Consider the following 14,081-nt stretch of genomic DNA (forward strand, 5'->3'; position numbering starts at 1 on the left):
GCCCCTTTAGCTCAGTGGTAGAGCGTTGGTCTCGTAAACCAAAGGCCGTGAGTTCAACCCTCACAGGGGGCAACAAACTGAAAATCTTTTTTATTTTTTTTTGTCCAAAATGTAATAATTTTTTTCATATATATACCGCACCTTTTGCTGTGGTGATTTTTCGAAACTGGCCTTAACTGGCTGCTCCTGCTGCTGCTTCTGATGCTGCTGCTTCTGCTGCAATTTCCAATCGATTGCGCCGTGTTCGCACTTAATACGATAATGCAGAAGTTTTGCAATTTGCGGCAGTGGAAAGTTCGTCTTTGTGCCTGGACGCTGCTACCTCAAGATTTATAGAATATTTTTCCTTCGCTCCCGCTCGTTCGCCGGTCAAAGTATTTTTTTATGTTTTTTGACTTTGGCAAGATTTATGCGGCAAAGTCGCCAGAAGTTTGTGGAGTGTGCTTGCGCATGTTTCGATAATTTGCGTGATTTTTGCATTTATCCGGCCCAGAAACGAGCAACGCGAATGCATATGAAAGTGGATTTGGATGAGGACTGGATATGGGGGGAGCAGAGGAAAGGAGTGGAGAGGATGGGGCATCATTAAAACTTGCTGCCACTACAAATGTGGGCCAGTAGACCCACTACCACTACCACTACCCTGCCGCAACACATTTTAAATAATTTTATAATGATTCCGTATTTATTTCAGCTGGCAATTAAAACTGGCTTGCCGCATAAAATATTTACTTGCAATTAGAGCAGCAGCAGCCACTCAAGTGCAGCTCAGCCGCGCCTTCGCGGATGCTCAGTGGATTGAAGGTGCCCGATGGGCGATGGCTGATGGGCTTTGGGGTATGGGGACGAAGTCGGGGGTCGGGGGTCGACATGACAGACACTAATTATGGATTCTGTAATTTGCGACGTGCAGCTAACCGCAAGACATGGCAGCGACGCAGGAAGGATGTGCCACAGGACACACCTCACTGCCATTCGCGCTGCCATTTTGCGGTTCTTCGAAGGGGATTGGCCGCATTACGGCGCGTCTTGGTCAGGGTTTCCAACACTTTGGAATGAAAAGTTTGCCGCGCTGCCGGAGTGCACGCGGAAAAAACAAATAGATAATAGCCCTTAACAGGTTTTAGAGGAGGGTTTAAATTCTTCAATAACATCAGACTTTTTACTTTCAACAATGTTCTACTTGTTCAATTCCACATCTAAGATTTTTGAAATCAAAAATAATTGATAATATTTTGTGGTAAAATTTAATAAGCTGCTGTTGTCTTAATTCGCCTAGCTTTGAACGGATTTATTCATATTTCTTTACTTAAATTTAAAATTAAGCTATAACTTTATTAAGTATTTAAAAATAGATGGTAAACTTCAATATAATGTCCTTATGATCGCGATATTTCTTCAAGTGCATGTTGGTGGAACAGAGGCAAGGACATGTTGCAATCGCCCACCATTAATAAGAAAGTTCGGTGGCATCCTACTGGTAATAAGCAAATTGAGATGACAAAGTTTATTGTTGATTTTGTGTGGCCACACACTCACGAGTTCGTGTGTGTATTTGGGTGTGGGCATCGGTGTGTGTGCCATTTTCCATCTTCCTTACTGCCCCTCCAGCCATCTCTTTCTCTGCTGGAAACTGGGCCCCTAAATGAGTTATTTAAGTAGCACTCGCGCCCCAGTTTAAATGCGCTCGTAATTTGCCTTTGTGCCAGCAAAGTTTCATACACATGTGTGTGTACATGTGGCATAGAAACACACACACACGTACACACACTCTCGTGTAGATGTGATATTAATGCGCCTCCTTAGAAGACGGCCTCGAAAACACCCAACTCACCCACAACCTCCACCTCCCACGAAATGTGTAGAGTACAAAATGTGTGGCGCACTTTTGAGCTGCTTTCATTTCGTCCTCTGTGCTTATGGGTCTGTGCGCATGTATTTTACTTCGCTAAGTACGTGATTTGATTAGCGCCCAAAATCCTATTTCGTCCTGTTTTTGAGTCCAAATCCGGCCCACACAGCAATGCAGCTAAGACGGAGAAATAAACGCTTTGTTAGAGATAAGGCAAAACTATTGTATTTGCAATAAATCCATTGTCTTAAATTTATTAATTTGTTTAAATTGGACTTAGGGTAATGTTTTGACAAACCCCATATATATATATATATGTAACATGCATACAATGAGTGTTTTAACTTGTATTTAAAATTTCTGTTGCAAGATTCCTGGCACAACAAGCCAGTCTTTTACTATTGAGGGTGCAATACTTTTAATATTTATATCAAAAATGCATAGAAAAGCTATAACTCACTTAACATTCTAGCAGTTACAAAAAGCCATGCCAATACTTGATACAACAAACGCGCTATTTTGTCAAATAAGTTAACAAAACCAAACCTCTTGCTTGCTTTATTTTCTCACCCAAAAATTATGAAATACAAATTAGCTGCTTGCCTAACGACGGGTTAAATTAAAATCCTTTGTTGAGTGCTGGATAAATCGCCTGTTGATGCTGCAAAATATACGGGGCAATTTCTCATTTCATTTTTCACTCGGTCAGCGTCCGATGTTCTATGTCCGATGTCCGATGTCCGATGGTGTAGCTCTTCAGTGCACTGGAATGTCAACAGCTGAATACGTGAGCAAACATAGAAATGGCTGCCATTGACATAACACATATATAGCACATATCACACACACATACACTGCATAAAGGGTCCTGGGAAGAAGTAAACGAGACATTAATGCTATTACGCTTGTGTGGGTGAGTGAGTGTCGCTTGTGTAAAAAGCAACTAATGAAAACGGAAATAAAAACCGCTCGAGGAATGCTGATGACTCTCCAAGGATGGTATTTAATATGCGTAAATGGGTGTGAGTATGTGTTGGCAAACTAAAGAGTGTGTAGCTGCTCGGAATTGTGTGTGAAAGTCTCGTGTGGGCAGGGACTCCTTTCTCCTTTCTCCATGCCGCTTCCAGCCAACCCATTTCGCACGCGCACCCAAGCACTTAGCATCAATTTGGTGGCTCGTCCATAAGACTCGGCTCGGAGTCTGGGAATCTGAGGCAACTCGCCGCAGACAACTAAGTAAAAGCATAAGTAAGGCACATAAATCAAAAATTCAGTGCCGCCTCGCATTTCTGCCTGTCAGTGTGGCACGCACAAATACTCACTCAGTGCCACGAGTCCTGGCCAGCTCCAGTTTCAGTTCCAGGTCCTTCTTCGCTTTCCCCACCCCCCTCCCCATTCGCTCGTCATGAAAAATTCCTGGCTAAGCGCTAGTCCAGGCCTTGGGCAGAGCAATTACCAGACAAGTACAGAGGTAAGTCCACGGCGAGTCTAAGCCGAACACAATCGAAAACCCAGCTAGCGTGAAATATTAAGGCTCAAGCGGAATAACTGCACTGCGAGAAATGCAGAGCTCTTCAAATATCGAATCTCTAATGAGATAAAACGAACTATAACAAATCTACTTTTGTTTTAAATAAATATAAAAATAATTACAGCTCACTCTCAAAGTAAAACACACTCTAAATATAATAAATTTGCCATAAAACTTTATTTAATTTAAGTCCAAGAAACGATTACTACTTTCTAAAAACAAGAAAATATTTCTTAAATAAGGGGAATTTTTCTCAAAAGGCCTTAAATAGTTAGTTGAAAACCATTATTTACTCTTATTGTAAGACTATTCAAAAGTATTTAAAGTGTATTTAACGAGTGGAATGCTTTTGGAATTACTATAATTGAGCCTGCAAACTGCCTGCTTTTTTCTGAGTGCAGCTAAGATCTCTTCTCTTGACTGCAAAGGACTTTGACTCGGACGGCGATGTCCAATGGGACAGGACGAGGACCTTTCCTTGGCATCCTGTGGAGACGGCACCTGCGGAATGCCGCCGACGCTCGCTGGAATCTCTGTGAAAAATATTTCTATGCACTCCTCCTGTCTTATCTAGCTCCTTTTATCTCTGCTCCTGCTCTTGTCCTGCTCTTACTGCGGATCCTTCCCCATGACCATAACTCTGCCAATGCGGGGGGATATATAAATTTGCTGTGACCAGACAGGTGTGTAATTTATTGATTATTCCGCTAGATATGCTCTATGCCACGCCCACACACACCCCACTGCCAGTTCCAGTGCCACTGCCATCGACTGAACTCCCACTCACTTGTTTAGACATTTTGTCATCTTCAATTTGTGTCTGTCACTCCGGGCTTCCTGGAGGCATTCGATCGCTCGAAGGGATTTGGGTGCGGGTGCGGGTGTGGGTATGGGTGTGTGCGGTGCATTTCCGAAAGTGGATTACAAGATGAAGGCACTTGTAATCGCTGTGTTAAGCCAGGGCGGATGGGTGTTGGATGCTATTGAACCGGGCGGAAGTTTCCGAGCCCAACATCCAACTTGGCAGATGCCACTGACTGTCTGGGTGTTGGCATGGCGTCTTCATCTGTTTGCCGGGCTTTGGCAGGCGGCGTTTATTGAGTTTTAATTGGATAAGTTATAGATGCTCATGTTGCATAAATTCCGCAAGTGCCTTTGTTTTGACACCACCAATCCAATGAACCCGGAGCAGCTGCAGCTTCCTTGAGCGAAATTGTGCGGTCGTGCGTCAAGTTCTGGAGAACGTGCAGCTCATTTACCTGACCACCAGCCAAGGAGAAGTCCCTTGGCTCCCTTATCTCCCTGGGCCGACCACTGTCATCCCCACGTCAGCACAATCAATGGAAGTTCGCCGGGAATCTGGCTTAATTAATGCCAACTATGAAAAGCGTTTGCCGAGCGCTCATTTTCATTATATAAACGCAGCCACTTTGATTTCCATACAGCTGGGGGATGGACAAAAAAAATGCCTAAGACAAAAGCAATAAATATACAAAGGCTGGCAAAAACAAAAGCGGTTAGGTGAAGAGAGAAAACAAAGGAAAACATTTTACTGGCTTGTCGCTGTCTTTATTGCCGCCTAATCGCAATGGACCGCGTCGAAGTTGTTCTTTTTCCAGGCTGCACTAAGGCGGCATCATCAGTCATGCTACTTCATTATTATCGCTGACACTGCCACCCCAAGAACAGCCACTACCCACCCACTACCCACCTACTACACACCCTAAATACCCACTTCCTCGCCCGCTTGTCGCTTATAATTCATTTCTATTGTGCCCCGTCTGAAAGTCCTTTTTGATCCAGCGGACTTATTTGTCTTGAGGAAACTCGCAGTAAAATTGCTTTTCCTACTACGCGCTCACTTCCTGTTGCCGCTTGTTGCGCTCCGCTCTCGAAAGTCTGGGGCTGACGCAACTTTCCCATTGTCTGGCCGGCTTTGTGAGTGCCGGCCAAGTCCCAGGGATCGGTGTTAATAGACGCCTGGCTGCCGGACTCGCCTGCAACAAGCAACAAAACACAGAAGACACTGCCAAAAATAAATATATTTTAAACAAATATTAGCTTTATTTCGTTTATTTTTTATATTCAAAAGCAAAAATTAGAATTTTGACAGCCAAAATCCATAATTGTTATCTGGTTTGAAACAACTTTCCGCTTACCAGGAGGACATAGAGTCCATCCTAAAATATTTACCTAATTTATAAAAGTTCTAAATTATCAAACCTTGAATTTGCAGTTGCCTCACATATGTAATTTTTGGTAAAAATTATGTCATTAGTTTACCACATTTACCACTTTAGCTTCTAAAATTCATACATCATAAATCAAGGCATCCTAAACTTAGAGTTAAAAACCTAATAATTTAATATGAAAAGGTTTTCCGTTTTAGAAGTGACAATAGGCTTAAGGAAATTAAATACAAGCTTTTTTCTAGGAAAATTCTTTTCGAAATTTTTGTCAAAAATCCCCAGTTATTGCTTCCGCAAGATGAATTTTTTTTCTCAGTGCAACAGCCTTAGAAGCGGACGCTTCAAGTTGGCTCTTCATTTGTCGCTTTGTGCTTATTGTCATTGCGCCCGGCTTCATTTTCTTGTGATTAATGTCGTCATTAACTGCAATTAACTTTTTTAGTTGCCAGCCGCGGCAAATCTTGGCCGTTTTTGCCTGAACTTTGGTCGCCAACTTGACTGGCATGTTGAGCAATGTCAATTCGAGTCCTGCGTGCCATCCTTCACTGGACGTCATCAGTCATGTATGTGAGTGTGGCGAGTGTACGGGCGACAACTTAATAGTTTTTGCCCTTATTATTTGTCAAGCATTCTGCTAATGGCCTGGGTCGCCCTTCCAACTTCCACCCACGCTTTTCAAAGTTCGCAAAAAAAAACAAAGAGGGGACCGATGACAATTTTCGCCTAACGAATCTCACATGCACTCGACAACTCATTGGGGAAATTGCTTCTGAATGGCGGCTTGAATGGGAATCCACACATGAACCAAGTTTGCTTCGTTTCAAAAAGAATTAAAGTTCTGATAATTTAAGCTCATGGCTGCACAGGAAATTAGGTGGCCAACCCACTGTTTTATTATTTTCTTATATGTTCACGTTCTAGTCATGTTCAAGAAAATGTTTCTTGGCTTGTTTATTGTTTAAATAATTAAAAAGCATACGGTTCACTGTATAAAATAATGCAAAAACTTAACCTCAGATGTGGAACTCCTGTGAAACACTTAATAAAATTATCTTACAGGCATACTTTACAGAAATATTTTCTTAAAGACAAAAATGGCTAAAAAGACATTATTTATAATTGCCTATTTTAAGGTAAAGAAGTTAACAAGATATTAAATTAAGAAATAGGTTAACATCAAAAATTTATTTATTCTTTTTTTTAAAGTCAAAAAAGAACTGAATAGACATTGTAATTGGCTATTGTTAGGTAACGAAATGGTTGTTTAAAATTTTTAATTTAAGAAAAAAATAAGAAGCAAAAAATCTTTCTGTGTGACTGAGCCGAGTCAAGTTTCGACCCGATTCTTCAGTCCCGGGCGAGAGTAATTCCACTCCGGGCAAGTGCACAAAAATGTCCTGCTAAGTACGAAATAAAAGCGTTACGTGTGTGTCCTGACGTGCACTTGCCAGGGCCATAAACTGGCCGACTTCCCCGGAGTCGCGGGACATTCCGTGCATATACCGTAACTACAAATGCGACCCGGATCCGCTGAACTTATGTATTTACAACGTGGACGCACGCGTGCTCCACTTGCTTGCCGGCGGCGCAGCCTAGAATTATGCTACAAATTTTATAATTTCACACCTAAAGGAAACGGAAGAGCAACATCAGCCTCATCCTCATTCTCACACTCAGCCTCCCAAAAACGGAAATGGCTCGTAAAACAGCGGCAAACGGCATTGAGAAGTTTTACGCCATGGCTTTGTTGTTTCCCAGCCCAGCCTAGCCCAGCCTAGCCCAGCCCACAAATTTGGCACATACAAAGGTACTTTTTGGATATTTTTTTAGTGCTCCATGGCATACACACACTCACTGCCAGCTGGGACTGGCTTGCATTTTTGTGTTTTAACTTTCTTACAATAAAGTGATGTTATCTTGTGCTTCCTGCTACTTTGCGGCTTAGGCAACAGGCGTGTAGGCGTGTGGGCGTGTGGGCGTGTGGGCTTGTGGGCGTGGCTGGGTTGGTGGGATACTACCCAGTGGTGGTTGACAGGATCTAGGGGAAATTACTTCGTGCTTTATCGTGCATATAAATCTATTTGCTCAGGTGTTTTTAGCTGCTAATATGTTTGTGATGACTTTATTTTGCGTTTACCGCCAGCTTTGCCTTCATCTGGCTCTTGGCCCCCGGCATTGCTTTGCCAGGTTTCTTTATTTTCCCTTCGGTCCGCCCACGGTCGCAATTTTTTCCTTTGCCACCGCCGCCTTTAGCCTCTACCTTATTTAGATTGGGCATAGCGGCAGCTTATCAGTTTTTTTTTTGGTTGCTTGCGCTACGGAAAAGTTCTAAAAAGGTTTCTTGGCCCAGGCCAGATGCGCTGCAGGCTTAGACCCGCACTCGAAAGGAGAAGAGCACTTTAATATTTCTGCAGTCGAACGATGCGGCGTATGCGCAATTTGGTTAAATAAGTGACGAATCCAGAGCAAATTAAAAGGGGGCGGCGCATTAGGCTAAATGTTTAAAGCACTTAGTCGGCATGCATGTTGTCATAAGGCGGAATGAAATATTCATAGGCAGTCGGGGCCCGGCCAATATACTTACCTATGCGGGCTTTGGGGCTCGAAAAGGCTCGGCAAGCCTTTAAGCCTTTTTTAATGCCTTAACTACAACTAAAACTAGACGAGGTTGTACAACCCATCCTTACACACACGCACCGCACCATACCGCAGCACAACACGGTGTTGTCGTCGCGACCACACAGCATTTGCTCAAGGGATTAACTGTAAAGATCTTAATGCCTCTATTTCGACGGTCTTAAGTAAACTTCCGACCAGGCTGGGGCCCAACAACAATGTGTGACAAGTCAAGCAGCACCGACCCAGAGCCAACTCCCAAGCCCAACCGCCGACTACCCCTTGGTTTTTGGCTTTTTATTTGTGTTTGTATTTGGCCCAGTGTTTGTTTTGCCCACTGGCTCCACTCAAGCCGCCTTGTTCTAATGCACAGAGAAAAAAATTACAAAATTATGGCAATTCGACTTCTAAAACTCATTACTCAGAAAAGATTTAAAAAAAGTAAAACAAAAAAATGGTACAGTGATTTTAAATACAACCTAAAGCAAGCTAGTCAAGTCTAGATTTTGAAAATGTAAGTCCTGGTATTTCTGTAAGGGGATTTTATAATAACTGCAATTGGTAGCGATATTTAGTGAATTAGAATCGAACTTATATTAAATTATAAAGGCATGCATTTTATGTGTGAATTTTTTAATCACAAAAGTGTGAAATAAGTTTTATTGAAATATTTACTTTCTGTGTAACTGCGTTTCTAGCGATGCTGCTCTTGTTGCTAAGCCTCAAGCAGCACTTCCGCATCCTGGTTTGTGTGCTTGATGTGGCCTTTGGGCCTCCTCCTCGTACTGGGTCACATATGCACATTGTCACTGCCAAGTACCACTAATATTATTTACTTTTCGTTAGGTTGTGTTGTGCCAGCTCAATAGATAAACACGTGTCGCCATCACCCATTTCTCGAATAAAGGGGGTTTTGGGGAATGGGAACCCCACCTTGTGCTTATGACATGCCCTGTCATTCGATGGAACATTGCCGGCGGCAACAATTATGCCAAATTAAGTGCTGGAACTTTGCCTGCATACCATGGGCCCCGTTCAATAAGTTAAACTTTCCGCGAATCGGGAAACAGAAAATTATAAAACGTTAAAATTGAAAAATCATGCGGCAACGCGGAGGACATGAAGCGAACATCCAGATGGTGCCCACGGCCAGCAGACGAAGCCGGGTGTAATTGAAAAATATAAAATATCGCCGCAATCTGATTAAAATTACATTTAAATAAAAGCAACAAAAACATGGCAGGATACTGGAGGCGGGAAAGAACAGCAGCGAGCCACAAGCGAACATTCTGTGATGTGCGTCAGGCACGAAACTTGCAATTACAGTTTGTAACGCTGTGCCAGGTAAAAAACTTTACAAAACTTTCCAATTGCTTTTCATTGAATTGTTATCGATAGTAAAGAGAACCAAAAAAGTAAGGAAAAATGACCAGGGCTAAATTAAATAGAGAAAAATAAAAGAATGCCTGGGATTGAAAGTGGAAAAACGAAATTGTCAAAAGGACTCAATAAATTCGTTTAGAGTTAACGTAATAAATAGTTAAAAATAAAAAGGTTTCCTCATATATTTTTAAGTTTTTTGTTTATTTCGGTATTTAGGGAGAATATAAATAAAATACTCGAATACTCAAATTAAAATGTATCAAACTTAAATCACTAAAATCTCATGTTATGTATGAAAGGTATATTTATATAATTCATGCCTTGGAAACCGGATTACACTTATATGGCCAAAAAAAAAGGACCAGTACTTTTCCGCTGTGAAAGCTTAATGGTTTATTTATAAATACAGATTGAGCTTACAAAATATGGGTCAGTTAGGGGCTAAGGCTTTGATTTCTTAATGGGCATGATATACAAATTAACAGATGTATGTAATGCTTTTGAACTGATTGCTGATGGTGGTACATTAAGGCAGCTTAACTGATTTTGTTGCGCAGATAGTATTTGATGAGCTGAATGCACACCTCCGCATCTTCGGCACTGTCGTGGCCGGCCTCTGTGGAGGAAAAACGTATTGAACAAAACACTCTTCGCCGCACAAAGATACTTATTTTTAAAATAAAGGCATATTTAAAAATGGTTGGTAGACCATAGAAACCAAATGTTTACTAATAAACCATGCCTAGCTATATTTATTTTTCCTGTGACAAACTCACCGTTCTCTTGTATTATACGCTTTAGGTTTTCGATGCAGAGTGTCTTTAAGGCGCGCTTCTTTGGCGGACCCATCTTGTGGGGAAATAGCACCGAGGTGTCCACCACCACGTCATGTATGAGTTTGAGTGCCTTGAGGTCGCTCTCCAAACTGTGGCCAACGAGCACGGTTTTGGCATGGAACATGGACATCAGCACGGCCTGAACATCGCGTATATTGCGCGTCTCCTTTGAGAGCATGGCCTCTGTGATGCCCGAGTAGCTAGAACCGAAATATGTTTGATCAGTAAAGATATTCGTCTAAACCATCTACACCTACGTGGTATTGTAGTCCACAATCTGATTATCCGGCTTGACCAGAGCGTCGTACACGCTGCGTCCGTTAATGTCCACCACAGTGACGCGCGTCAGCTCTATTCCATGAGTCGTGTAACACATCTCGCAATCCAATGCGAAGATATCCTTTTTGGTGGGCACCAACTCCTCACCCCGCTCGATCGTCTTCACGAAACAGGTTAGCTTGTCCGGATCGTAGTAGTCGCTTACGTGGTAATTGGCATAGGTGCAGCCCGGAGTGCCAGCCGGCTGCTGACAGCAGCGGTGCTGGTTGTCCGTGAATCCTCGCCGGTAGCCCGTGCTTTTCGGATGATAGTTGCACATATCGAAGCCCTTGTGCTCGTATATATCCAAGCTGAACACCTTGCCGCAGCGGGAACAGTAACGTTCGCTCTGATTGGGCCGGCGGTTGGGTCGGCAGGCGCGTATTATTGCTGATCCCCGCTTCTCGCCCGGTCGCGGATAGCCGTTCTCCACCAACTGCTCCTCCGTTAGGCGCAGATCGAAGACCATTTCGTACGCTTTCTCTGCGTCCAAAGCGTCGAAAGGTTCGCCATTGCCCAAGGAGCCCAGTTTGCTGGAAAAGGAAGGGATTCCTAATTAATGTTTGTTAATGTAATAAATAAATAAATAAAAATTTATATTGTATTTATGAAACGGAGCTGTTAGTAAGAGCCGTGGTTCATTAAAACAATATCCACTATGTAAATCACTAACGTACTCCTTTTTCTCTACGCTCCAGGAGGTGGTGAGCGCCCGCTTGCCGCCCAGCATCATCTCATGGGAGACCGTCTTGCTGGCCACACTTGGTCTGTTTCCCGCCTCGATAGCTTCCTTGCGAAGCTTGTTAATCGCCAGCATGCAGCTGTTCTTGTAGATGGCAGGCGTGTTGCACTTCTTGAAGACGGCCAACTCCTCCACCTGGGCCCGCTCCCATGCGTCTGCTAGCTGCGGATAGATGATGGTGCAGTGCTTCACCATCATCTCGTAATACTGTATGCGCACGTTGTAGGAAATTTTGGAGCTGCTTGGATCCAGAACGGTGGGCTTTTCTGGATTGGCCTCGCTGGCCATCGGCGCAGCTTTGTCCAGCGCAGCCGTCGGCTTGTGGGCCACCCGACCGGCGCTCTTAAAGGATTGGGCAGGCGTGAAGGCTGGCTTCTTCTCGGCCTGCAGCTCCTCAATCTTCTTCTTGGCCCGAGCTATGGCTACTATGTTGGCCACTGGCGCAATGCTGCGAGCTACAAAATAGTTAATGATAGCAACATTATATACATTTCATAATTTCTAGGTGTATCTAAATTATTCATTAATGATAATTCGTTACTTTTTAGAATTATCTCATCAGTAGTTACTTATCACTTAAATATTACATTTTCATGTGAAATTAAGATAATCTTCAAAATGAACTCATTATTTTACCTGTGTGAAGGTACGTACAACGAAAAAGGAAATAGCGACCAAAACAATAACCATAATTTCATCGAAATAATAATGACATCAGTTTCTTGTTAACTTGGTTACAACAGTGCTTACCTGAACGCACTGGGGGAGTCAAAGCGCTTCGCGGGATGAGGGGCGTAAGGTTGGAGTTGACCTTGGCCAGACGGAGCTCCTCCTGCGCTTGGCGCACTCGCTCCTGGGCCAGTCGTAGCTGCTCGGCAGCGGCCTCGGCTTGCAACTTCTCCTGGCGCCTCAGTTCCGCCCGCCGGTCGAAGATTGCCTGCATTGCATTCCGGATGTGATTGGGCTTGCGCACCGCCACCGAGGCAGCCGCGTGTGGCTTGATCCTGTCCGCCTTCTCGTGGGCCACCCGCCGCTTCTGCAAAGCCGCTGTCGCCGCCTCTGTGAAGGTGTCGATGTCCGGCGAAGGAGCCTTTCGCTTGCGAGAGCTTTCTGGATTGGCTTCGCCGCATTCGTCCTTGTGCATCTGGGCGAACTTCTTCTCCATCTCGTCGAATATCATCTCGCATTGGCGCACTATCTCCCCCTCAGAGGTGTCCACCTCGAAGTCAAAGTCCAGTTCGTCGGGGCAATCAATGGGTTCTGGCGGTGCTGCAGCTGCTTCCGTTTCCTTTTCCGCCTCTGGCTCACTCTTGGAGGTGCCGGTGTTCTTGCTGGACGATGAACTGCTCTTTGACTTGGAGCGCGAGCTCGAGGACCTGGAGTTGTGGTGGTCACTCTTCGAGGCGGTTGATGAGGAACTGCTTTTGTGCCTGCTACTGGAGCTCTTCTCGTCCCGTTGCCTGTCACTGCTGGAGGACTTCTTGCTGGAAGACGAGCTGGAAGACTTGTGCTTGGAGGAACTTGAGCTGGAGGTGTGGCGGTCCTTGGAACGATCCTTTTCGTTTTGGGATGACTTCCGCTTGTCCTTCTCCTTTTCCTTGTCCTTTTCTTTGGATTTTTCTTTCGACTTCTCTTTGTCCTTTGAAATGTCTTTCTCCTTCTCCCTATTATTGATCTTTTCCTTGTCACGGTCTCTCACTTTTTCCCTTTCCTTGTCCTTGTCCCTTTCCCGCTCCTTGCTCGACTTGTGTTCCTTTTTGAGGCAGTCAACGACTTTCTGTGGCTGCTCCTCCGACTGTGTTTTGACCACCTCTTCCTCGTCATTGTTTTCCTGGCTTTGTTCCTCGATCTCCACCTGCATCTGCTCGTCGATCTCTTTTTCCAGAACCGCCTGCCAATCGTCGTAGCCTCCTCCATTTGTGGCTGATGGCTGGCCGGGCACATATTTGGGGGCATTGTCCACGGCCGCCTCCTGTTTCTTCTTTGCCGGCGAGGCGTTCAGAGCCGGCTTCTCCGGGTGGTACTCCAGGTTGGACTTCTTCCGCGGCGCACAGAGCGCGATCTGGGGCAGTGGCAGGGAGAGCAGCTTGGGCGCCGGCTTGTACTCGGGCACGGGGGCGGGTTCTGCGGGCGGAGCGGCCTCCACATCGTCTGAAAACCGGAAGTGGTTAGTGTTTCATGCAAATCGACTGCAAGCTCTCACCTTTGCGGGCATGTTTGAAGTGACAAAAGGGACGACGGCAGGCCTCTGCATCCTTGCCGTCGAAATACGGGCACAGAAAGCCCTTGAAGAGGCCCGTGGACGGCAGCATTTCGGGCGCTGGCGAGGATTCGCAATTTATTCAAGCCGCTCAATAAAGCGTCCCAAATTTCGTTCTATTTTCTCTGTTGCCGTCTCTTTCTCTCATTTCGTCAGTTGTCACAAACAGCTGTTCTCCAGCGTTACCAGATGGGTGGCAGCTTGGGTGCTATGACTGGCATTTCATTTGTTTATATATATTTTTTATTTTATTGATTTAATATAATTAATTTAATTTTTGTAAGTGCAAGAATAAGTTTAGTTTATAATAATTAATAATATTAGAAATAGTGACAGTTGATATGTGTGATATTT

General features: G+C 44.3%; 1 protein-coding gene and 1 non-coding gene across 2 annotated transcripts; one reads left to right on the forward strand and one right to left on the reverse strand.

Annotated features, from left to right (window-relative positions):
• Trnat-cgu lies at window positions 1–72 on the forward strand. Its single transcript has one exon. It is a non-coding gene; the product is annotated as a tRNA-Thr (tRNA).
• Window positions 73–9,939: 9,867 nt separating this feature from the next.
• On the reverse strand, window positions 9,940–13,886 carry LOC108140761 (RNA exonuclease 1 homolog). Its single transcript, XM_017263747.2, has 6 exons — window positions 13,671–13,886; window positions 12,218–13,618; window positions 11,403–11,922; window positions 10,665–11,258; window positions 10,348–10,607; window positions 9,940–10,187 (listed from the first exon to the last, which is right to left on the reverse strand). The coding sequence occupies exons 1-6, from the start codon at window positions 13,777–13,779 to the stop codon at window positions 10,108–10,110; spliced, it is 2,964 nt and encodes a 987-aa protein (XP_017119236.1). The 5' UTR covers window positions 13,780–13,886; the 3' UTR covers window positions 9,940–10,107.
• Between the last annotated feature and the right edge of the window lie 195 nt (window positions 13,887–14,081).

The sequence above is a fragment of the Drosophila elegans genome, unplaced genomic scaffold (assembly GCF_018152505.1).
Source record: "Drosophila elegans isolate 14027-0461.03 unplaced genomic scaffold, ASM1815250v1 contig_476, whole genome shotgun sequence".
Taxonomy (NCBI): domain Eukaryota; kingdom Metazoa; phylum Arthropoda; class Insecta; order Diptera; family Drosophilidae; genus Drosophila; species Drosophila elegans.